Source organism: Cucurbita pepo, chromosome LG19 (assembly GCF_002806865.2).
Source record: "Cucurbita pepo subsp. pepo cultivar mu-cu-16 chromosome LG19, ASM280686v2, whole genome shotgun sequence".
NCBI classification, from domain to species: domain Eukaryota; kingdom Viridiplantae; phylum Streptophyta; class Magnoliopsida; order Cucurbitales; family Cucurbitaceae; genus Cucurbita; species Cucurbita pepo.
The window spans coordinates 7,181,292-7,206,567 of NC_036656.1; the positions used below are offsets into that span (position 1 = coordinate 7,181,292).

The 25,276-nt window shown below is 38.6% G+C and overlaps 6 protein-coding genes across 13 annotated transcripts; 1 reads left to right on the forward strand and 5 right to left on the reverse strand.

Annotated features, from left to right (window-relative positions):
- Positions 1–110: 110 nt before the first annotated feature.
- On the reverse strand, positions 111–3,782 carry LOC111781557 (triose phosphate/phosphate translocator, chloroplastic). 2 transcript variants are annotated; one of them, XM_023662223.1, is made up of 12 exons: positions 3,397–3,782; positions 3,244–3,318; positions 3,037–3,102; positions 2,846–2,924; positions 1,918–2,038; positions 1,741–1,836; positions 1,503–1,615; positions 1,345–1,422; positions 1,145–1,261; positions 840–939; positions 634–734; positions 111–388 (listed from the first exon to the last, which is right to left on the reverse strand). In XM_023662223.1, exons 1-12 carry the CDS (start codon positions 3,657–3,659, stop codon positions 371–373), a joined length of 1,227 nt encoding a protein of 408 aa, XP_023517991.1. In that variant the 5' UTR covers positions 3,660–3,782; the 3' UTR covers positions 111–370. The 2 variants fall into 2 exon arrangements, with proteins under 2 accessions (XP_023517991.1, XP_023517992.1); XM_023662224.1 differs by having other exon boundaries at positions 3,392–3,525.
- A 984-nt stretch (positions 3,783–4,766) lies between these two features.
- Positions 4,767–5,762, reverse strand: LOC111781806 (protein DMP4-like). The gene has a single exon (XM_023662512.1). The coding sequence runs from the start codon at positions 5,596–5,598 to the stop codon at positions 4,960–4,962; it is 639 nt and encodes a 212-aa protein (XP_023518280.1). The 5' UTR covers positions 5,599–5,762; the 3' UTR covers positions 4,767–4,959.
- Positions 5,763–7,411: 1,649 nt separating this feature from the next.
- LOC111781347 (NAC domain-containing protein 73-like) lies at positions 7,412–9,393 on the forward strand. Its single transcript, XM_023661885.1, has 3 exons — positions 7,412–7,592; positions 7,698–7,887; positions 8,613–9,393. Exons 1-3 carry the CDS (start codon positions 7,497–7,499, stop codon positions 9,173–9,175), a joined length of 849 nt encoding a protein of 282 aa, XP_023517653.1. The 5' UTR covers positions 7,412–7,496; the 3' UTR covers positions 9,176–9,393.
- A 248-nt stretch (positions 9,394–9,641) lies between these two features.
- On the reverse strand, positions 9,642–17,983 carry LOC111781346 (guanylate-binding protein 3-like). Its single transcript, XM_023661884.1, has 14 exons — positions 17,382–17,983; positions 16,204–16,365; positions 15,881–15,946; positions 15,547–15,690; positions 15,103–15,216; positions 14,141–14,242; positions 13,864–14,049; positions 13,447–13,536; positions 13,240–13,374; positions 12,667–12,789; positions 12,179–12,264; positions 11,485–12,097; positions 11,283–11,360; positions 9,642–10,976 (listed from the first exon to the last, which is right to left on the reverse strand). Exons 1-14 carry the CDS (start codon positions 17,646–17,648, stop codon positions 9,936–9,938), a joined length of 3,207 nt encoding a protein of 1,068 aa, XP_023517652.1. The 5' UTR covers positions 17,649–17,983; the 3' UTR covers positions 9,642–9,935.
- A 410-nt stretch (positions 17,984–18,393) lies between these two features.
- Positions 18,394–19,057, reverse strand: LOC111781891 (glutaredoxin-C9-like). Its single transcript, XM_023662622.1, has one exon. The coding sequence runs from the start codon at positions 18,890–18,892 to the stop codon at positions 18,494–18,496; it is 399 nt and encodes a 132-aa protein (XP_023518390.1). The 5' UTR covers positions 18,893–19,057; the 3' UTR covers positions 18,394–18,493.
- A 779-nt stretch (positions 19,058–19,836) lies between these two features.
- LOC111781471 (auxin response factor 3-like) lies at positions 19,837–24,527 on the reverse strand. 7 transcript variants are annotated; one of them, XM_023662080.1, is made up of 11 exons: positions 23,248–24,527; positions 23,037–23,096; positions 22,716–22,874; positions 22,555–22,639; positions 22,367–22,457; positions 22,121–22,285; positions 21,914–22,033; positions 21,754–21,829; positions 21,223–21,382; positions 20,251–21,140; positions 19,837–20,068 (listed from the first exon to the last, which is right to left on the reverse strand). In XM_023662080.1, the coding sequence occupies exons 1-11, from the start codon at positions 23,548–23,550 to the stop codon at positions 20,024–20,026; spliced, it is 2,154 nt and encodes a 717-aa protein (XP_023517848.1). In that variant the 5' UTR covers positions 23,551–24,527; the 3' UTR covers positions 19,837–20,023. The 7 variants fall into 7 exon arrangements, with proteins under 7 accessions (XP_023517848.1, XP_023517847.1, XP_023517849.1 ...); XM_023662079.1 differs by having other exon boundaries at positions 23,037–23,093; positions 23,242–24,527; XM_023662081.1 differs by having other exon boundaries at positions 23,037–23,093; positions 23,248–24,526.
- Between the last annotated feature and the right edge of the window lie 749 nt (positions 24,528–25,276).

Below are 25,276 nucleotides of genomic sequence, written 5' to 3' on the forward strand. Positions count from 1 at the left end.
GGACTCCAAGTTCATGATTAACGTCGCTGATTGGCCATTGGTGGGTTTATAATCCCAAAAACCTCATCAATCGACCAACTAAAATGATATTTTGAATCATTTTTGGGATGTTATTGGAAAGCGAAGGTTTTTGCATTGCGGCAATAAAAATGCCTTGAAATGAGAAAGCATTCATAATTACAAATTCAGTAAACGTCTGAGCTCAGAATCATAACAATTGATCGGTCAAAGGGAAAATTAAATAACAGATACATGGCAATAGGATTTTTTTTTTTTTTTTTCTTTTCTTGGTGATGGAATTATTTAAAAATTTACAACACCAGATCCTCCCCTCATTTCCATGCTTCCCATCACCTCCAATGCTGCTTCTTCAAGCCACCTTTGTTCGCTGTGAAAACAGTTAAGACTTCGTTTAAGGAGAAGGTAGGAAAAATAACTAAACAAGCATCACTCAACTTGTTAAGACATATACTCTAGATCAAGAGGTTAGAAGTTCAATGTGAAGATAGAAGATCAAGCATTCAACTACTGATAATCACTCTAATTCGACAATAAACTCTTTATCATTTTCATTTCTACGTGATCAAATTACAAAAAACAGTGTATGAATCAATGAATAAGGCTAGAACTCACTCGTTTCTCTTCTTCCATCTTAGCCTTGATGAAAGAGTAAAGTGCAACTCCTGCTATTGCAATGCAGGTTCCAATACCAGTCTGTGTTGAAATTTTGTTACCTGCAAGCCACCCCATTTTACTACATCGTCTCATGAAGAACTATGACATTGTCACCTCCTTGCAGCAATTAAAACCAGAAAAAAACGCACAAAAGAAATCATTACCAAAGACAATGATGGAGAATCCAATCACAAATACACGTTTCAGCACATTTCCAACTGCATGGGTAAGTGGTGCCACCCTCTCCAGTGTGTTGGTTGCTAACTGTCAGAGCCATCCAAAGCAAAATTCTTTACTTCATACCATTAAACTACACCCTCTCTTAGATACAAATAATTAGTGGCGGTAAACATGAGTCAATTCAAAGACATATTCTTGAATGCATATTATAGGGGTCTGTTGTTAACAAATATGACAGAAAATCAAATGGACCAAGTATTATTAAGAAGAGAAAATTTAGGCAATGTACCTGATTGTAAAGGTGATAAAACATTCCCACCCAGAAGAGATCTGAGACGAATTTGGTTAGACCGACTTTAGCTATGGCATCATTGAAACCAAACTTCAGCAGTTGAGGCCCCTCCACCTGTGAATAATGAAATCTCTTGAGTTATATAAAGATTCTTTTAACTTTTACGCTTTGTCGTCTCATAGCAAATTGAAACTTACAATTACAGCTGGTGGAATGCAGAAAAGGAGAGCGATGATAGAGATATAGGCATAGACGTTGGTGCTGTCCATGTCAGTCTATAAACAAAGAATAGATCAGTTCCAATTACAGATGCCATAGTCTAAAAGAGTCAAAGGTAAGTTGAGTTGAACATAACCATGGCTTTCTTTGAATAAATACTTCTGTAGGTAAATGAGATATTAGAAATCATAGCACTAATGAAGCCAGTCCAGTTGAATGAAAGCTCAGTCAAAGATGCAATTGACACACCTGCATTGATCAATCCAAACAGAACACTATAAAAACAAAGCACCACATGCCACCAAATCCATATAAGTAATATATCAAAATGCATTAAAGAGCTGGAAAAATGAGGTAAAAGAAGAAGAATTTACCAATGACAACGGGAGCCAATGAAAGCCACAAGGTAATGGGAATGGATTGCCCCAAAATGAATTGAGAAGCGGCGGCGTTAAAGAACGGTTCCAAAGCTGAAAATGAACAAGATTTTTAGGCAAACGATAAAATTCAACATGTTGTAAACTGAAGCATTAGTAAATTTGGTGGTTTACCTTTGATTGTGTGTGTGAATGAGACAGCAACAGCTGCGAACGAGACATTGCTAGTGACGTGGCCAAGTGCATGACAGAAAGCTACAGGGATCAGCAGCTTCAGGAGTGTTGAGTCAATAGGCTGCACACCAAAACACATGTTAACCATCCCATGTGTTAAATTAAGAGAGAAAGCTACCCATATTCCAAGATCAGATAAAATGAGATAGTTTTAGACACTTTGTGTGAGATCCCACATCGATTGGAGAGGGAAACAAGTGTCGATGAGGACACTAGCCCCAAAGGGAGATGGATTGTGAGATCTCACATTAGTTCGAGAGGAGAACAAAGCATTCTTTATAAGTGTGTGAAAATCTCTCGTAACAGACGCGTTTAAAACTTTGAAGGGAAGATCAAAAGGGAAAGCCTAAAGGTGACATTCCTAGTAAAAATGTTATTCCTAAAATACGTGGATCAACATTCCTAAAACTTTAAAAAACAATGCTATTCATGACATTCCTAGTAAAAATACGTGGATCGACAATTGATTTCTTAATGGAGGGTACATGTTCTACATCAATTTGTTCTACATCAATTTAACTACGTTGATGTAATTTATATATAAAATTCTTTTATAAAATTACCCTTCCATATACATGAGTATTAAATTCTTTTTTCTACATAAGTTAAAAGTTTTTGAAGAAGATCTAAATTTATGGTATTCATTATATATAAAATTTAATTGAATCTAACTGAATCTGAAACATTAAATTTTAATTTCGATATTATAACAACTTAATTTGTTTATTAATGATAAATGGGTTGATAATCTAATAAATACAAAAGGTAAAGTTGATATTTAATTTAATAAAAAAATTAAATACAACTTATTAGATATAAAATTAAGCGTTTAAAAATGGTAAGAAAGATTTGTGGAGCCATGACTCACCGCTCGCTTGGGGAGACCCACAACCCAGCTTATCAAGCAGTACACCACCCCAACCAACAAATGGATCACGGATACAAAACTGCCACGTAGACAAAAACTCGAAACATTAATAACGAAAAAAACAGAATAAATTAAAATACAATTGAAAAGGAAAAGAAAGTTTTTCACTTTCCTGTAAATAATATACGTACTAAGGATAGGGGAAGTAATTATAGATCTTCTTGTTGAGGATATTGAAAATCACGTTCAAAAAGTACCTACAATTACAACACCAAAAGGGCAGCACAGTAATTTCGCAAACACCCAGCTCAAAGCAACCATAATTATAACTACGATTTACAGCCGGCATCCACCGTGCACAACACGTGACCTACACTATCCCTACCCCTAAAACCTACCACATGAAGAAGAAGAATCCGGTGACCAACGCCGGATACTTCTCGAAGAAACCAGCCGGGGCAACTTTCGCCTCCCTGCAACATTAAAGTAGAATGAGTTGAAAGCTGAATCTCGGATCCGATCCGGTCCAAACCGGAGGAAACGAACCTCACCCGGCAGAATCGCTACCTCCCGCGGGAGAAGAGGAGGCTGCGGCATAGGTAGGCCGAACCGTCTCCCGTTTGGCCGAGAGGTTATCGAGAAGCAGAGACGGCCGCAATTGGCGTCCCCAAATCAAGTTGGCTCCCTCGGCGATGGGCCTGGTGTGGACGAAGGCGACGTGGTTGTTAGTGGTGGTGGTCTCTCTGTGCAACTTGCGGAGACTGGGAATGCCGCCAGCGAAGTAAGTGGCGCGTGAGAGCAACTGCGACGCCATAAGTAGAAGAGAGAAACAAAGACAGAGAGGAAGGGAAAGAGAGAGGCAAATGTGGTTTCGTCGGCTACGGCGAGGATATATTGTGGAGGGCTTATCGCGAACAAATTTCTGGCGGTAATTCCTTGTGATTGGGTGCGTGAAGGAGTAGAGTAGGGATAGTGCAACCGCTTGTTAGGACGGTTGGTATAGTGGGAGGGTGAGGTGGCGGAAGATGGGATAACAGAGGAGAGAGAGTATGGGATAGTATGTGGATTGGAGTGGGGTCCAGTTATCGGCAGAGAGGGCGAATGAGAGATGGGGAAGGAGCTGAGGTGTCGAATTCTGAAACCGTTGGTGTGTGTTCAGATATCTCCTTATCGTTAACCAAAAATAGAAGTCGGGTTCTTTTGGAGCTCCGATCCAGTATAGAAATCACGGATTCACTTCGGATCTCGCTGCCTGACCCGAACCCAACCCAACCCAACCCAACCCAATAATTTTATTTTATTTTTTTATATTTTTAGTCACAAAATCTTTTAATGTGCATCTGTTTTTAGTTTAATTTAATTTTTCTTTTATAATCTTATTATTTTATAACCCATTTATATGTATAAAAATCACGTGAAAATATTAAAAATAGATGATTGGATTAACTCAATTAAGACTGAACTTTAATAGATCTATTTGAGAAATGGTCCAACTCTTTTACCATCTTTTTCATTATATTTAACATGCGGCGAGAATCAAGGCGAGATTACAACATTTTATTATAACGATAGTTCTTAGACTACTCTATAGCATGATAGGTTCATAAATGTCTAAAATAATCCTACATGGCTCTCTAAGATCATCGACGATCAAATTAAAGCATCATAGTGTACGTGGCTTAGTACCACACTAATAAAGAATCTAGTTTTGGTGTGAAATTGAATGGAAAGTCACGGCCAAAATTGGGACATTTACAAAAATGAAAGGTATAAAGTTTTGTAACCAACAACTAATTGTCTAATACTTAGCTTAAACGTATGTGTGTTTTGAAACAATAAAGAAGGGAAGGAGTAGAACGCATCTGCCAGCATCTTTTATTTTTTGACCAATGCATTAAAGTTGGGATCAATATTTTTCTTGTACAGTTAACTATTGAAGTAATTATTTTATTTGATTGATTATGATGAAACCATGCATTGTCCATTGTCAGTTTCCAAGGAACCCTTTATCTGAATTGATGAAATCGAGAGATATCGAAATGATTACAAAAGGAAAAAAGAAAACAATTATGGAACCACAAGAAGTATCGGCGAATCACAGAGCAACTCCGACACTAATCAGCAGAGATTGGGAAGCCAATGCCATGGCGTCTGGTTGGAAAAAGAACAAACAACATGCTACAAACCACGCCAATCCCAACCGGCAAAGACGTCAAAATCTCCTTAGCCGCATTGGACGGCGATGGGTAAAAGCAGTTCACCACATTCTCATCAAACAGAGCAACGGCGCAAAAAACCAGAATCGACATGAAAGCGTGCAAGAAATCAATAAATCTCACCCGATACTTAGCCGCCGCCACGTCCGGAAGGTCCACCGAGCCGTCGATGACCCAGAGCCCTCTGAAAGTGGCGAACCCATAACAAACATTCCCCTGACTGTCTCTGAAACTATCGGTAAAACTCATAAGAAAACAGGACAATCCACAGAAACCCACGAGGGCAGAGGCGAGGTAGCGAGAAACAGAGTCGCAGTTGCCTTCATTGGTGAAAATGGGGGAAAGTAGTTGAAATGCGAGGACGGTTCCAGTGGGTAAAAGATTGGCCAAATGGGCAGTGCCCTGAAACGTCTGGGAAACGGCTTTTTGAATGAGAGTTTTTTTACCTCTGGAAGGGATGGATGTTGTTTCTCGCAAAAGGGGGCGTTTCTGTTCGTTTCTGATCTGGGTTTCTTCGTCGACTGCTTTGATCTCCATGGGTGAGGTTGATATGAATTTGGAAGGTTGGAGTGTATTAATACGAAGTCGTGGGAGATGAGTGGAAGCAAAGGGAGAGTAGTGATGCCTTGAAAGCAATTGCGTAAGACTTGGGGGAAGGAATTTTGTTGCTTGACTCGAGTGTTCATGTTGAGACACATAAACGAGGGATGGATGGGGGAATTATAAAATTTTTGTATTGCAAATGAACTCGAGTGTTGATGTTGAATGGCTCTGTTAGGTATTGGGATTGTTCAAACTTGGAAGAAATGAGAACTAAAAAGGAGGAGATTATTCAATTTGGTTTTGTTACATTACGGAAGGTATCGGATCCACAAATTTGTTGTTTAAATTATGAGTTTGTCAATGATGCCTCTTCCAAAGTCAAACCATTTTGTCCTACTCCTCAGCTTTCTATCTATCTATCTATATGTCCCATAAGACGGGGGTCGCTTCCTTTAATTAGTTTCTCAATCAGTCTGCTAATTTAGGGAATGATCATCTATTTATAAATAAAGAACTATCTCTCCATTGGTACGAGGTCTTTTGGGATAGCCCAAAGCAAGACTACGAGAGCTTATGCTCAAAATGGATAATATCATACCATTGTGGAGAATCATGTTCGTCTAACAAAAGTTACTATTAAAGTTACTCATTCCTTCCTTTACTAACGTTACTATTCCTCCATCTTCGAGTTTTAAAAAGCCCCTTTATGAATACAAATATCTATTTAATTATTGTAGAGGGCTTTCTAAAAGGCCTTTTTCTTCCCTTCCATTTTTGAAGAAAGATAGTTTTGTTCTTTGGCCCGTGATTGTTTATCTATACTAGAAATTTCAATAAATAAAAAAATAATTCATTAAATTTTAAATTTATCTGTATTGTTTCATCGAGATCAAATTGCAATTGCGATATCATTTTCTTGTTCTCGAATCGTCTTCTTCAATTCTTTTAGGTTTATGCTCTACTCCGAGTAAAGATCTACTCGAGTTGGATTTGCACATATAGATCGTTTATCTAATAAGAAATGTTTCGTTCCCCATTTCAACTAGTGAGGAAAGAAGATTTTGAGATCGTTTTGAGTTAATTTGTCTCTTCATTTTTTGCATTCAACACGAAACCCATTGAGCTGTTCTCAGTTGGTTTGTTTATGAGCTGCTTCATCTCCCTTTTACCTTCCCAAGTTAATTAGATACTAAATAATAATAATTTGTGAAGGAATATTCAAATGTTTATAATTAATTCTCAAAAGAACTTTATATATATTTTATAAAACAAGACTAATAAATCAAATTGAGTTTTAGTTGGTTCCGTGGTCTTTCATAATTACATATTTCTTCGCTTTACCATTAAAAAAAATGATCTGACATATTTTATGGTGTCTACTCAACCTAACACGAGGTGTTCATTGACTTAGTCAGCTCCACATCAAAATCATGTCTTTTAGCTAAGCTATGACACGAATGGTTAAATATGTCATCGTCATTGTTCAAGTAACAATAAAATATTAAGAAACTTACTTACTCTTTAATCTTTAATTAATTATGTCAAATTTTATTAAATTATAAGAATAAAAGGTTTAATTTAATTTAATTTTGTCAAAAAAGAGGCATGGGTGAGGTGACGTAAGTTTTGTTTTGTCCGCCGACATTGTGAGGCTTAGCGGAGAAGTTTGTTGAAGAGAATTTTGGATACAGAAAGTCAAAGTCAAACCAGAATTTGATGTTGGGAAAATGCTTAGAAGGGGAAGTTTAACTTGTTGGGCAAGGAAGGGTTTTGGTGGTAATGCATTTGTGTTGATTGAAGTGTGTCGGTTTAATTGGGTGTATATATAGATAGATATATAGAAAGGGTGGTACGGAAAGTGGATAGTAGAACTGGAATTGGCACTCGAATCAATGAATTGGTTGAACCCTAATGAGGGAGGATTACGCGATGCATTTCCATCTATAATTTGCCCATCCTGTGCGCATCCCATTCGATTCCAACGTCAGGTACGGCTACTGAATTGGCTTCATGTTCCAAATTATAAACCAAATGGAACTCCGAGATTTGAGATGTGTTGTGTTGTGTTGTGTGTGTGTGTGTGTGTGTGTCAGGGTGGATTCGAAGGTTGGGGGAGGCTTCCGGCGGGAGTGAAGTTCGATCCAAGCGACCAACAGATTCTGGAGCATTTGGACGCTAAAGTTAAACGCGATAAGCGAAAGCTTCATCCACTTCTCGATGAATTCATCCCCACTTTAGACGGTGAAGATGGCATTTGTTACACCCACCCTCAAAATCTCCCTGGTAATTCCTTTTTCTTTTTCTTCTAGTGTTTTCGAGTTCATTAGGGTTATCACTAATAGAGTTCATTAGTCTATCGAGATAAAAAAAATATATCAATTTATAAACTAAATCATATTTTCGATTTTCAAAAAATTCAACTCAACCCAAACTGAAAAAGAAAAGAACCTCGCCCAACTTTTATCATTTGAATTGGATAATCTAAGTTGATTGGATTATCAGGTCGTGTGTACACCTTAAGAAGTTCTAGTTACACGGACTTAGACCAACTCATTCCTTCTTTGTTCATCTTCATAGAGAATTTGTTGGTTTGAATATGATTAAAAAAATGTTGGGAAGAAATGGTTTCCTATGATTTTAAATATATGTTTCATAAACATAAAAATCCTGAAAAATTCAACCAAAAATACAAAATAGAAAACGGAAGTTTGGGACAAAATCAAATTGGGTAGCCTTTCAAGTTAATTTATGGTTTTTGGCCTCCAAAAGAATGCCTTTTTCGTGATGCAATATGATGCTTAAAATAAAATAAAGAGAAAGGGTCGCGTAATTATTATACAAAAAACGTGAGCCCCACCTTTAATGATAGAGATTGAATATATAAGAGTGATATTAAGGTTTGATGTGATAGCAACCGTCAATTGTTATAGAATAGTGCAACGGGGAGAATAGAAATTTTAAAATGCATTTTAGATGAAAATTGAAATCCTTGTTGTTGTGAAGTGCAGGTATGAGAAAAGACGGGGAAATCCGGCACTTTTTTCATCGCCCGTCCAAAGCGTACACTGCCGGCTCCAGGAAACGCAGGAAGGTTCAAACAGACAAAGAAGGCACTGACACAAGATGGCACAAAACCGGGAAGACAAGGGCAATCACTGGCGCCGACGGTGGCGTTGTGATGGGTTTCAAGAAGATTTTAGTTTTGTATTCAAATTATGGGAGTGAAAGGAAGCCGCAAAAGACGAACTGGATAATGCATCAGTATCATCTGGGTGTTACCGAGCACGAGAAAGACGGCCAATTGGTGGCTTCTAAGGTCTTCTTTCAGAAACAGCCTCGCCAGAGCTCCTCCTCCCACCAGAACAGTATTGTTAAACAATGGGGCGGCGGAGACGGCGGCTATTCGCCTGACACCAGTGCAGTTTTTGTTGATTACGGCAACCCGATGATGAGTTCTTTGTATGAGATTGGAGGAGGGGAGAAAGTGCATAGAGAATTCGATTTCGGAGAAGGAGAAGGAGAAGCGTCTTCTTCTGTTGTTGTGAGTGGTGCACATTCAAACCCACTCTAATACTCGTCATACAACTTTCAATTGAGTGGTTTCTTCCAACTTCAAATGTTGGCTACTTTTGTGTGGAATGGGTGTTTCACAATATTGAGATTTTTTAACGATTTGTAATAATATTGTAAACTATTCCAAATATATTCTTTTGGTTTGGAATAAGAATTGATATGTAATTGATATCTTATTCAATACAGAAAGCGATATGCTATATACTCGAGTATTATCGAATACAATTTTCCACAATGTAGTTCAACCCCTTCGAAAAAGCAAACAGGTGAATCACATTACTAAAAAAAAAAAAAAAGAACACTAGTCAAATACACATTATACCCAATGAGCATGGATTTAAGAGTTTAGGAAGCTGAAGCAGCGGAAAAGCCTACAGAAGAGAGGCACTGGAAACGAATCAAGTGAACCCAAAGCTCCATCTGAGTTGGATAAATTTTCTGTTCCCTACTACCAAATGCACACCTATGAATATGACCCACAATAATTCACAATAAATCTCAACAATTCAAACAACATACGTTCTAGAAATTAGACGTTGAGAAATATCAGCGCCAAAGAACCAAAATAATCTAACCTGAAGAATGGCAATCTAGAGAAAACATGGAGGAGACCACACCCCTGTCATGACAAAATCCATTAAACAAACCCCTAGAAAACTTGAAAACGCTCTCTAGTCCTAAATGGATCAACAACTTCCATCTCCTTGTAGATTACATTCATCCACCTATACAAATCCTAAAAAAACAAATCTACAATATCATAGTTTGAGTACACATTTCTCGTACAGCGCAATAATGTCCTTTTTATTGGGATTCTTCAACTTAAGCAGTTCGGCGCCAAAGTTGTGTTTTGTGAGTTCTTGCTTAAGCTTCTGGATAGTGAACCTGGTATAATCTTCCTGGTTTGTTTGTTGGCTATGATTATCTTCATCCCCCTTGAAAATTGATCCGCCGTCCTCTGGCTGAGTATACCTCATGGGGCTATTTGTGCTTCTAGCTCTTTTGTTTACTCTCAAAATTCTGTCACTTGTGTCCATGTCTTGGACAGATTCCATGCCCATCTCACCATCATCCACCCTTAGACGTTTCCCATGAGAAGCAGTCTTCAGCTTACTATCCAATGCTGTCTCATTTAGACGAACTCTAGTCAACTCTTGTTGGAGTAAATCAATTTTTGAATGAGCAGATTGCAGCTGAAGTGAGAGAGCCTCTGCCCTATTGTTGGCCTCTGCATGTGCAGAACGCTCTGAATCCAGAAGGCCCTGAAGAACTTGAACAGTGCTAGTACGCTGCTCATTGTTCGATTTCAATAGAGACTCTATTTCTTTTTCCCTTTCTTCAACTCTTGCTTCCAATGATGCAACTTTTGACATGGCTTCCATTTCTGACCCCCGAATTTGTTGCAAATCTTCCACCAAATCTTTCTTCTGCCTTTCCAGACTTTCAATTTGCCTCTCAGCCCTCTCTATTCGAGCCAACCGCTCCATTGCCAACCTCTGCATCTCATTCTTTTCCTCTTGAGCAGCACTAGCTTCAATTCTTGCTTTATCAGCAATTTCAGTAGCCTTTTTCACATCGTGTTCAGCAAGTCTACACCTTTCCTGAACTTCATCAAACCTTTGAAATTCAGATAAGTACTTCTGATCCAAATGAATCTTTTCTTGTTGCAAAATCCTTGATTCTTTCTCAAATGATTGAGCCCTAGCATTAGCCGTTTCCAACCTCTCTTTTAGCTCTTTTATTTCATGCCTCAAAGAAAATACTTCCACATCATAACTCCCAATTTTTGACTCGGCAGCCTGCAGATGAAACATTTTATAATATGAAAATCATATGTTCTTTTCATCATTGAGATGCAAACTGATACCCACAAATCGTTGTATGGCAGCATGTAAAAGATAAGAATCACGGAAAAAGCCTTGAAACATAATGTTGGATGGAACTGAAATTGTAGTAACAAATAACATGACGGTTTTATTTATTGAATATTTTTTTGTTTTGCTAAAAAATAAATTTTGAATTCCACACTATCTACTCTGTAGCCATGTCACAATACTGACTTCAGTAAACAATAACCCTCCCCCTGATAGATCTAAGAAGTTTACCTTCAACTCAAGCCTTAAAGTTGTCAAATGCTGCTCGGCTTGCTCAATTTTCGCTGCCTTGTCCTTCAATTCATCTTCCTGCATCATAAAATCAAATTTCAGATACTTTCCATTATAGCACTCCTTGTATTCACGTGTAGAGGTAGAATATGCTTGCAAGTGTTTGTTAGTTGTGTAAGTTGGGTGCGTGATGAAGATTTACCTTTTCAGCCAAAGTATTGGAGAAGTCTTTCCTCAAAGCATCTTCCCTAAGCCTTGTTTGCTTATTTGTGCGTTCCTCTGCAAGTGCAGCCTTCTCAAGAGCAGCTTTAGCATCTCTTAAAGCAATGTCAAATTTCCTCTTCCACTCTTCTGCCTCTTCTTGTGCAGACTGAGCTTGTTCCCGAGCAGCCGCTAGCCTTGCTTCAGCAGCACTAGTCCTTGACTTCAAAACAGAAATTTCTGAATTAGCTTGATCTTCCTCAGCTTTCAACTTAGACAAGACAGTTTCATATTTTCTTTTCCAATCCAATGATTCTTGCTTTGCTTGTTCCAATGTTTTCTTCAGGCTAGAGCATCTCTCGTCAAGAGAACTGCAACTACCCTGTAGGTTAGTTATGCGGTTCATATAGTCATCAGCAAGCTTTTTCTTATCATTGATGGCATCCTCATATCGCTTCAGATATTCAGACTTGTACTTCTCACTGGCTTCCAGCTGCTTCTTAAGCAAATTCAGCTGGTCTTCAATTGAGCGACACTTCAAAGCGAGGGAATTCTTCTCTGATCCAACTTGATCTATAAGTCTCTTTATAAGGTCATGTACTGGACCATCCAAACTGCAAAGTTCCATGGTTTCAGTCACATCAACTCAAAAAGTCCAAAAAAAAAAAATATGAGGAACAAACTCTAATATAAACCTCTGGTGTAAAAATGTCGCCAACTTCTGCCACTTTCCCGGGCCATGTGATGATGCTTCATATTCAGACAGAAGAGCACCAAGAACCTGCATAGACATGTTTCACAACCAAAAGCAAATGGGTAACTCAATTATTAGACAATAGTTACACGAGAGAAGAGACTTTGACAAAGAAGAATGAAAGTTCAATAACGGCAGTAGATGGAAATGTGTTCAGCCGATTCAGTCACAGAAAAGAAACAGAGGGCAATAACTTATCAACTGCTATCAAGAATAATATATCGAAACTAAGATTTCAATGTGCAAATCACAGTACATTTTCTAGAAAGAAAACCAATTAATTCAATGCCTAGCATTGCTTCCAGACCACCAGAATCATCAACATAGTTGATCATTACTTTATATTTTTCAATAAACCAAACTGCCCTTGTCAGAAACTGATGACAAAATAGTCCTTTAACCAAAATAGTGAATTAAAACCTAAATTACCTTCACAACATTATTTATACTTGCATCGGAAGCATGACAAGCTGCTCTCAACCTCTTTTCCATGCTTCGTATGGCATTTGTGCATTGCAAGTCTGCTTCTGTGTATGCAGTCCTCTTGTAATCCTGCATTAGACACGATCAACTCGTGTAAATAAAACAAGGAGCAGAAAATAATGAATCACAAGCAACTTTAAGATAAAATGGAAATGTTGGGCCTTAAAAAAATAAAATTATAAAAATGTTGGGCCTTAAAGACACAAGTCATTGAATTAATCAGTCAGCAGTTTCTCCAAAAATTCCCTTACACCCTGTGTAATTCTCCAGACTCTCAACAAATTTTTCCGTATAATAATGAAAAATCCAACTTCCTAAAGAGCCTTTCCTTTAACAAAAAGGCATACGTAAGACTGCCATCTAAAGTATCGAGTTGCCATTCCAACTTGGGCCACCTCAAACCAAATGTTAGAGGCATCACTTGATGCTTTTTCATCTAAGTTTGATTTCTACAAAGTCACATTTCCAATTGCCCCCGCACAATTAGTAAAAACATAGAACTAACATAATATTTATTACCTCAAATGCTTTTCGATAAAATTTTTCCAGTAGTCCCTCGTATTTTTTCCTCACTGGACCAGCACCTACAGCACCCGAATTAAATGCAACAAGTGATTTTTGAACAGCTGCTTCATGTGCTTCCCTCAGTTCTGCCTGCAGGGAAAAAAATGTTATCAAGCAACATAAACATCTCTAATGGGAATGCAAGTTAGAATTTACACGTACTTCTTCTGGTGGCTTTGTCCGGTCAAAAGTAGACATATACACTTCAGCAGCATGATCATATGCCCTTCGACACTCAGCTTCTTCAACACTCTGCAAATTAATGATATGGATGATAATTATCTTCTAATTCGACGCTATCCTATTTCACTAAAAGGGGCAACAATTTCTCACATGTTCGCAGTCCTCAACAGATTCAATAAATCTCTATGAAAGGATAGAAATGTGTGCATATATATAAAATTTCCCTCCAATTTTATTTGTGCGCCCAAGTCAGCGGATAAAAGATATTAATACAAGACAACGCAGATACCCAAACATTCCTATTCAGAAATGAGAAAAAAAATACTTCTTACAAGCAAAAGTTCCAAAATAATTTCCAGAAAGTGCTTTACACAAGAGTTCATAAGGTATACTAGCCTGCCAAGAGGAAGTTATTGTAGGCACTGCACCATGGTTTAGAGCATCAAGGTAAGACTCTGTAATGCCCACCAAAATTGGACCTGTCATAACAGTTGCTCCGACTTGCTTAGGCCTTGTCCTCTCAAAGACAAATTTAGTAAATGCATCAAGTCCAGACCGAAATTCAGGCCTTAGTTTATTTAACTGCAGAAACACAGAATGTTAAGGATGTTCGGCTAAAGTTGGCTCCAAAAGAAAAATTATGCAAAACAATCCACAAGCTTAAGTTACTTACAGAAATTTGATCAAGTCTTTGGAGATCATTTTCATTATTGAGAGGACGCACAAGGGTAAAGCAGTCTCTATCTGGAAACAAAGCTCGAATGGAATCACGAATCTGTTGGTAAATGGATGAAAATACAGATTAGATTGTCAGCCCAAACAAACATATTCAAGTACAAATGACCATTAGTCCAAAAGGCATAAAAATAAAAATCTCAAAATTCTACGTGCCGGAGCTAACAGAGAGTGAGCATATACAGTGATAAATATCACAAGACATTAGAAAAACAAGAAATCTTACTAAGGCCTCGTTTGATAACCATTTGATTTTTCGTTATTGGTTTTTAAAAATTAAGCTTATACACTAACAATGACGCTCACACCTCACTCCCAGGCCCGCCTGAGCGTTTCTTTCACACATACACCTTAAGAACAAGGAGTCTTTCGAAATTACAAAAATAATAAATGGTCAACGGGAGTCAAGTCTCAAGTATATAGTTTATGTCGTACATGAAACATTTCATCAGATTAAAGACAAGAAAAATAATCCAAAAGGGAACAGTNCTAACGAAGAATAATTAATATTCTCAAATGGAACATCTAGGAACCAAGAAAGAAGTGTGTTTCCTATACTTTATAAAACATGTGACGTCCATCTAGAACAGAAGAAACATATTCTCTCTCTCTAATATCAATATCTCCTACTCATCTGTAGTTGTTATAATCATAAAAATCTATTAAAAAACAAGAAATGAAATTAAAGGAATAAACAGAGATTATAGATTTGATGTGGATTTCCAGAGAGGGAGTGCTAGAATGAACAAGAAATATGAACTTCGTAAGCAACTTCTAAAAGAATGTGTGACTTAAACAAAAGTAACTTTTTCTCCCTTTTCTAGACCTAGAACATGCGAGTCAAAATTACAGCCCAAACAAGCTCATCAAACCAAACAGGTGATAATGTCCATCTAATACCTCATTCTTAGCAGCTATGTCTTTTCCACTACCTTGAACCGGCCTCAATGCAAGCTCAAGATAGTCACGAGGTGTAATCCTCCTATTATCCTCTACTAGATCCAAATAGAAGTCCTGCAAGTAATTCTCGTATTAGAGAAGACCACATAATATAATAGAAAATATATTTTAAAAAATTATTACAAATAGAGGATCTAACATAATGAGGTATGAAAGAACTTTTAGGTAGACCACAAAATATATAAAACAAGCACCAAAAAGAAGATTTAACGTAATAAGGAGGATATGGTCTTACGTTAAGAAGCCATGCAAACAGGAAAAAAAAATCATAATAATAATATGCACATTGCAGAAATAAATTAAAGAGCATGTCCTAATGTTTGAATGCACTTGGGAAGAAATTTATCAACTTATGAATATTAATGGTATAGAAGTGCACTGTACCCTTAGAAGCCAAACAAAGATTGGAGAGAATTGACCAAGTTCAGCAGATGTAGTTCTGCCCCCAGCAGCCCTTACACGAATATGTTTAGCCATTTGAGTGACAAGAGATAAACGGTCAAGTGCAGCTTCATCTATTCCACCCATCTGAACAGATAGATAAATATGAGTTCCATACAGAAATTGTGAAAATGGTACATATTATACAGCAACAAAGAGAGGAGCATTAAGAAAATTACTCGAGTATCCTGTTCCATTTAAAGAGAGAAAATGTGCAATTCACAGGTTCAGAAAAGATGGGTTTCTAAAAGATAAGGATCAACATTAGTTCCCCTACCTGATTATAGACAAACATGCTAGACAAGAGAACAGCAAGAGAAAAAATCTGGGTGCTGTATGTTCCCTGTAAAAAGAGTGAGGAAGAAATAAGAAAGATAGGTGGAATAAATTGGATACTAAATGAGATTTGTAATATTACACCTTAAAATGAGGAAAACATGTGATGAAGGTAAAACTTTATCACTATAAATTTATATGAAGCCTAATTGAAGCTCAATACTCCAAACTTAAAATCCAATAGTGTCATTATTCATATCAATGTCACATCAAATAGACAGTTGAAGACCTGAATCAACATCGAATAATGAATTGAAGTCATACCGTTTGATCATAAGCATCAATTCCTTCACTATCTAAAAGTAAGAGATTGTACTCAGTTCCATCAAGGGCAGTTCTTTTCAAGGGTGTACTCCATAACCAGAGCCCTTTAGTACAAGGCCGATGGGTAGATGCTACTTGAAATCCACTACTCCTCCCAAGAAGCTTCAAAAGAAAAGAGTTGTTTGTAAGTCCACGAAATTACATTACATGCGCATGAAGAACGGCTAAGTGCTCCAACAAATACCATGTATGTTTTACAGATACCTCCCTCTTCATACAAACTAAAGTGATACTAAGAGTACAAGAAATTGCATCAGTGTGTCGTGTGAGACAAAACCAACTGTTATGAATAGAGAATAACCTAAAAAAATTGAAATGTATGTTCATACAGGGGTCCACATAAATATCACAAGCAAGAGATAAGAATGTTGAGGGGCGTTCGGTTCAAAAATTGAGTTTGTATAGCTTGGAGTTGAAAAGAATATGTTTGGTCTATAGATTTGCGAACTCTATGCTATGACTTTGCCAATACCCTGAGCTACATAAATCTAAGCTATATGAACTCTTACTTTGTACTACAAGCCTACCATTGCAAATCACAAAATTTAAAAAAATAATAATAATAATAAATAAATAAACAACATAAACTCGAGCATCTGAATCCATTTCCTTACATGATCCACACGTAAGTTTCAAATCCTAGACTTTCCTACCCCGTTAAGTGCCCTCTCACAATTTCGCAGCTGAACAATCTAGCATTAGAGTATCCAATTTTGTAGCAGAGTTCTATAAAGTACACACATCCGCTCAGTAAGATAAAGACCCACACCACCCACTCGAGTAAGGCAGTTCAAAAAGAAGATTAAACTCCTTCCTCCATGAAGAACACAATTCATCTTCCTCTTTTAAAAGTTAAAAGGCAACCTTCAACTCTTGCACGTACACATGTATCACTTCCTCGCACTTACACAGTAATAATCTTGAATTCTATCTCACACGTTGCTCTGCAGAGCTACCTAATCAAAGGCAGCAACTACAGAAACAAACTAAACAAGTGCAAGTCCTCACAAAACTTTGACCTTGCCAAATTCAGAAAACCCTAGATTTCGAAGGAACCCATAAAATAATGAAAATTGCAGAATCTATCCCACACAAACTAAAGAGCAAATGAGACTAACTTGATTCAGAATGAAGCTCTTGCCCTGACGAGCACGACCACAAACGGAGACGACACCGATAGGTTCTTTTACGAGCTGTAAAGTGGCGACAGCTTCAGGATCCATCCGAAACTTTCCTTTCTCATCACAGTAAACAAGGCGAATAGGCCTGGCCGGACCAGTCACCGACGATGACAAGGAAGACGCCGAGGGCGTAAGAGAAGGCAAAGGAGACTGCGGAGAGGAAACATCGGCGGAATTATCTTTCCCTCTGAAAAACTTTATCATCTTCTTCCTTTCCGCCTCCTTCAATCAAATTTCGCGCCCTTCTCCCAACACAATCTTGAAAGAACAAAAATCTCCGCCTTCCCCACAAATTTGTTTCAAGTAGGGAGAGAAAAATGAATGAGAATTAGCTCTCTATGCGTTCTATATTATGTTAGTGAGTGTAAGAGTGGGAATCGGAGGCGTTTTGAAATCGCGGAGGGAAAAGCCGAAGCAGTCGCCCGAGACTTTCTTCTTCCAGTGCCCCCAAGTGTAAAGAAGTACGAAATTACCATTTAGCATAGCAACATTCAACAGTACGGCAGGGGCTTTTCAGTCATTTACTTCAAACTCCCTTCGGGCCGATGAGACAGCGTGGTTATAAAAAGCCTAGGCTGGCAGCTGGCAGCTGGCCATAAATGCTTCTCACATTGTCTTTTTTTTATTGCAATTTTCCTCTTTCAATTTCCTTTTATGTCGAACAGAATTTCCGGCTCCGGAATATTTTCCTTATTTAAAGGCCCAACAGCCCATTTATTGCCCAATCTTAGATTAACCCATTTGTGTAATGGGCCCAAACCAAAGGCCCAATTTAACGTTACTGAATCGTCAAGGTCAGCTAATGGGCCTAGGCCTTCATCCACAACTGATTGATGTAGATTTTATTATATTCTATTATCTTTAACTATATAAATCATTTATATCTAACAAAACAATACAAATAGTTTTAAATTTTTAATAAATTATAATCAATTTAAAATGAAAATTAGGGAAATTGTGACGAAGTTTCAGCTCTGCGTCCACTTGGAGGATTCGAAATCAGAAATTTAATGCACTTAATACAGAATTCAGTAATGAAGCAATTTAATTTAAAGCCACAAAGCACCCGCATCTTTTAAAGCCGGCTCCAATTCGCCGGAAATATGAGCTGCCATCACTTCTTCCAACCCACCAAACATCTTCCCGCCGACAAACACCACCGGAAAGTGCACGCTCCCGTCGTTCCCATCTTCACCACTGGCGGCTGCTAATCTCCCAATCTCGCCGGCAATACCGGGTTCCTCCTCCTCGCCGACGGCGAAGACGGCCGGGTTCACGCCGTGGCCCAACAACAGCAATTTCAAAACATGGCTCATACAACACCCACGTCTGGCCAAAACCACCACAGCGTTGTTTGACACTATTTTTTCGACACTCGCATCCGCCCCGGCAGTGGAGGTATCGACGGCGGCTGGAACCCACGTCCTGTACGGAATTGCTTGGTGCATAATGCAAATTTGGTAAAGAAAAAAGATCCAATTGAGAGAGAGAGAGAGAGAGAGAGCGCGATGGTAAAATGGTGTGATTGGGCATTTATTTATATTGGGGTGTGGAAAAATGAAGCGTCAACACAGGTAACACGATCTAGGACGCAATGAAAAACTGTAGGTGACGATCAATTGCGTCACAGCTTACTGGGTCTGTCTCTGTTCTGTAAAAGCTCTTGATTAGGTGCTAATTAACGATGATTAGTATCTAAAGCAACCCATAAAATCTCTACCTTTTGCGGATGGGGACATTTTACAGTTTTAGAAACGATGGTGACGTGGTTGGATTATGTGTAATTTTGGAAATTAGGGTATCAATTAATGTGGGGGCTTCTTTTAGTATGGTATGGTTTGGTTTGATTAGATGAGATATGGGTGACATGGCAAATAGTGGTTGGATGACGTGTGGCAGAATGTTCTTTCGTGATTAAAGGGCTAATTGGTTTTAAGCACAAGTTAAAGAGTATACATGTGGTTTTGAAAGGATCGTGGCTTACCAAGCTTACCTATCTTTTCTGCCGCTTTTACTTTCGGCTGGCCAATGCAACGTACATATCCATTATCCAAAAATAGTCAAATTTAGAGAGGTGCTTATTACATCATTGATGACATCCTACAGCCAAAGCCAACAGTATTAATCATTTTCCATCAAATTGCGTTTTTGTTTTTGTTTTTGTTTTGAGAATCCAGTGAAGGGGGGCAGGTGGTGAGGTTCACGTGGAAAAGGAGAGGCGGAGGATGGGCCGTTTTATCCACTAAGTTGGTCCGAAAAAGACATCAAACAACTCCATCTAACCATTTTTCTGCAATGCCACACGTCACTCCCCAGGTTGGCCTTTCTCCTTCATCCTGTTCCTCTTAATCATGTTCCTGGTTTATGTACTTATTACTCGAGATTTCAAGGCTTTAATAAACAAAAACATTATGAACTATATAATCTGAGATACAACATAAACACCAACCGTTCGATTCGTTTGACAAACGATAGCTCGAACAGAATCAACGTCTCAAAAACTTTTTTTTTTTTCAAATTCAAAATAACAAAACTAGGCAGCATTCTTCTTTTGTTTCCCCAAAATAAGTCAGACCCATTCAGTAGTAGGTACTGCAATTTGCAAAATGATACTGGACAGCCCCCTGCATCACAGTGCAGATCAAATTTTATCAGACTGGTGAATACTCTTCCTTTTTACACCAACATTCTTTCCCTCTTAGAGTTCGGGTAAAAAAAACGTCGATGTCATGTAGCGATCCAGAAGAATCGATCATGTTTACGTAAAATATATCGCCTATACAGCGCGAGCAGATAAGTTACTTACTTTGGTACAGTTGCTTCCAACCACCTTGTTCATCAGTGGAGACTTCAAAGGACAACGTAGTCCACTATTGGAGGACAACACAGAGGTAGTTCCTGCATTAATTGGAGTTGTTGCTGGAGAAGCCTTGTCTGTTGTATTCCCAACATTCTTTCCTTCTGTTAATGAAAAACCAAACAATCTACATCCAGCTTTATTGCCAGTAAACGCTGGTTCTGTTGTAGAAGGATGTGATAGGCCGAGCTGCTTCTGCACGCCCAATGAAGTGGGGCGCATGCCTTGTGGGACTTCAGTGCTTGAGTTGTGGTCAGTCATAAAAGCTGTCCCAGAATTATGGGAGGTGCTCTTGTTCATAGTCCTCTGTTCTGTGAAATTGCCACGGTTATATGAATTAAAGCTTGGAACAGGAACCATTGACTGCTGAAACATGAACACAGATGATGGTGATGAGACTTGTACAGAAGGAATGGAAGAGCGTGTGAGGAAGTTTTCACTCTGCATTGTCATGGGCCATCCATCTTTAGATCTAGACAGTGGAACACTGTCCACAGGACCATAACCACCACTTGCCTTGACTTCATTGGTGGCAGTGGCTATTCCAAAAAATGGACTAGGATACATTTCTTGACCTTGCAAGACCTTATGGAATTGGAAGGATTCATCAAACATGAAACCCCGGGAGGAAGTTTCAGAGTTGGTAACTGGGATTCTTGGACCATTTCTCATTAGAGCTATCCCTGAACCGAGTAAACCAGGAAATGATCTCCTCTTCTCCGGTGGATGACGAATGTTGTCGTCGCCATCAATGGGAGTACTGTAACCTAAAATTTCTTGACCTTGCAAGACCTTCTGGAATCTTAATGATTCCCCAAAGTCTGATGCTCCAATTCCATCTGCAAGGAATAGCAGAAGAACAATGAATGATAGCTGAGACCTGAAAGAAACATATATCTCTAGTGCAAATGACTGACTCACTTGGAACTGGAAACTCTAGTTCTGTGGGAGAGAGCCCAATCCTGGTCCTTTTTAAACCCGGTGGAACCACGTTACTAGCCACAGAAACAGAACCTGAGGGCTCGATCTCCCACGGGGAAACCCTGCCATGTCTTTTAGTTTCCACATCGTCCCACCTCACCTGGAAGGCAACCAGATTTTCCCATGTGAAGCAATGATATCAAAGTTTTACAGAAAAACAAGAAGAGAGACCATGCAGCACTGTAACGAGAAATGTAAGAATGCAACATTCGTTACTGAAAAAAACTTTCAAACAAACAAAATGAAAATACAAAGAAATATTCACACTAATGAAGGAAGTGATTTCCAGGTATATAGAGCTAAAAGTAAAGGCTGTCAATCAAGAAGAAGCTTCGAAACTCCTCCTACGAGAGCATAGATTTCGTTCGGGAGATGCGAAAATAAGCTAAAGCAGACCAACACTCTTAAAAAACATTTGCAGGGTAAGAACAATCATTTGAATCTTAAAAGCTCCAAAAGAATGTTTCATACCACAAGGGACCTCCACCTTGACCCAGGCCATCTGATAGGATCCACATCTCCAACTCCAGTTATACGTCCAGTGCATCTGCGATACGAGTATGAAAGAAATATTATTGAAGATTACAACACCCTATTTTATCTACAAAGCAGCAAACCATAAATAGTAGACCTTCGATCTGCAGCATCGTCGGTTTCGAAACTCAAGCTGAACCTCATTCCAGCAGAGAAGGAATGGTTAATGCTTTTCAAGAACTTGTGGAAAGGCAAGACAAACTGTGAAGAGGTAGCCCTGAATACAAAAAGGCAAAGACACAAAATCCATTAGAATATTTATATTGGTGAGAACTAAAAGAGCATGATCCTTGTAATAAGATACCTGGGATTATAGTATACGCTAAAGGAAGTTTTTGAAGATATAGCATTAAACACATCCATGATACTACTAGAGTTGAGTTGCTGACTGCAAATGTTAGAAAAGGGAGAACCGCTTTTAAGCTGCGCAGCTCGTCGAATCCCGAGTCGTAATTCCCCATCGTTGCCCCTATAAGTTAAGTCATATGTTAATCCTACACGGCATATGCTCTCTCAAATTCATTTTACCAGACACCCAAATACTAAATACCTAAGAAACAGCACTGCATCACCAGAAACGAGCCTTTTCTTGTTCACGAATGCACTCCATCCAGTGGTTAGCAAATGCCTTCTAGGCTGCCCTGCTCAAACCAGAAAGGGAACTCAGTAGCACGTAATAGGGGAAACAAACAGCCAATGTGAGTAAGGCACCAAATATCTGAGATTTGCATTTCATACCGCGATATATGTGCCTAAACTTCCATTTAATCCCAAGGAGATCCTTTGCAACTAGCTCTTGTGAAGGCCTCTGTTGACTATAATCCTGCAGAATTAATGAAGTTTGAGATCATTATTGGTTGAAAGAGATAACCATGGAAACATATTGAAATGACAAATACCAATGGCGGGAAGCAATCCTCAGCTGCACGTCTGGGGACGGAGAAGCCTCCATGAGTGCTAGTGTCTGAAGCAGTAAGTGTCTTGCAGAACATGTGGGGTGTTGTGGTCTTCTCACTTCCTTCAAAATCCTCCCCCTCACTGTCATTGGTCATCTCTTCCTGCATTTTGTGTTCAATGGGCTGTAATACAAGAATGTCATTCAGAAACAGAATCTTCTCATCTGATTCACAGGCATCAAAATCAACCTCTTCGAACTTTTCGGTTTATCTTTTTTAATTTTATGGACAGCCACATTAAAATTTGAGCAAAAAGAAACTCACCTCGTTTTCAGGAAACAATGAGACTTGAGCATAAACCTCGTCACTCCCAGCCTCAGCCTGCTTTCAAAATAACATTTCTCATACGGTTTGTGATTTACCAAAAACCCATTCAAAGTGAGGAAGTAAAACCCCATAGATTGAAACTCATCCCAATTCAATAGCAAGTAATCGAACAGAATATATTGTCAAAGAACTAATAAAATACCCGTACGTGAAGCTGAACATCAATGACGCGACAGAGGATGTGGGGAGGGAGATCATAGGCCGCCGTGGCAGGGAACTCTTGCATCTGCTCCAAGTGGCCCTGTGGAAAATACACAACCAAACTCCCTTTGTTGGGCAAGGACGTAAGAGGTCCAGCACAGGCATGCCACAGCTCCAAGCAAATTGAGGAGGTGAGAGAAGGCGAAGGGGAGGAGGTTAAAGCAGAAGCAGAGGAAGAGGAAGCAGAGGAAGCAGCAGAGGAGGGAGCATCGTCTTCTTCAGTGGTATTGAGATCGATAAGAGCAGCCATTTGAATGGTAGGCGTAGAAGAAAGAAGAGGCGTGCAATAATAAAAGTAGAAGGATAAGAAAGAGGGAGGTTAAATAGGAGGCTGAAAAGACGAGGGGTTTCAGAAAGTTTCAGGAACGGAAGAAGAAAGAGTGCGAGGTAAGAGGAGGAAGTGCTCATGCCTGCATTTTTAGAAATGGGTGCACCTTCGCTAATGCTAAAAGAGGGTCTCGCTCAGAAAACAACACAGACCTCGCTCCCTCACTCTCTCTCACACCCACACAAACACCTCTGTCTCGCTCCACCCTTTTTCTCTCTCACCCAAATTTCGTATTTCCCTTTTCTTTTTTCTCGTGGAAGACAGAGAGAGAGACAGAGAAGAGACCTGGTGGTGGTGGGTGAATGAAAATTAGAGAGAAATGGGTTTGGGGGATATCAAATCAGGATTTGATGTTTGAATTAAAACAAAAGCAAGAAAGAAACAGAAAAGAGAAATGGGTTTTCATCTCTCTCTCTCTCTCTCTCTCTCTGGGGTTCTGCAGAGACTGAACTGAAGCAGTACTGCAGCTGCTGCAATACTGCGACTGCAAGGTGTGATGTATAGCAGAAAGACGAAGAAGAAGAAGAGAGAGAGAGAGAGAAAAGTAAGGAAGAGTGTGCGTAGTGCATTGGTTAGTTAAATTCCACCATTATTATAATATCACAAACTGAATAAACAGCGATTTGTGTACGGCTCGCCCGTATTTCCGGTGGGATGTCTATCCTGTCCCTTTCTACCCCCACAAATCTCTCTCATATCCCTCATCCCTTTACATTGCTTTCCCCTGTTTCCCTTCTCTCTCTCTCTCTCTCTTTCCCTGTCCTCCTCTGTTCCAAATTTCAAATCTTCATTCCATTTCTTAATCATTACTAATCATCTTCAACAATTTCCCTCTCTTAATCATTATTTTACAGACATTTCTGTGCTCCCCTGCTTTTCTCTTCCTTAACTTGTCTCTTTGCCCATAAAAATTCCAACTTTTAACTTTTTAATATAAAAAAAACTTATGTATGTAACTTTGAAAGTAAGAATTAATGAGTTGAATTTAATAACTCATTGACAGAAAGCAATGGAGTAGGACTATATAGAAATAGAGCAATCATTTCTATCCATTTAGGGGACAATATAATTAATTAGTGGTTGGGACAATATTGGCGTTTCTTAGTTATGAACCACTTAATTCCACTTCTTTTTAAGATTCTTTCGTCATTTTGCATACACCAAGTGCTCATTATTATAGTCTACCCTTTCAATCACTCTACTTAATTAAACTCCTTCAAAGGTTAATTACCTTTTTTAATCAACTAATTAACATTTATTCATCACTTTTCTATATAAATAATCATCACTATTAATTGATAGTAGGTATAATACTAATGCAAAGTTCCCACTTTTCTTTTCTTTTGTCTAAATTCTTTTTTTTTTCTTTTTTTCTTTTTACATTAATACCCTTTACGTTTACAAAACATTAAACGAATTAGATGAGAGGTTTCCATGCCCTTATAAATGTTCGTTCCCTTCTACAACTAATCTGAAATCTCATAATCTACTCTTTGGTGGTTAGCGTCCTCGCTGACACACTGTTTGGTGTATGGCTCCAATATCATTTGCAACAGTCAAACATCACTGTAACAGATATTATCCGCTTTTGCCCAATACATATTATCGTTAGCCTCGTAGTTTAAATGCGTGTTTATTAGGGAGAGGT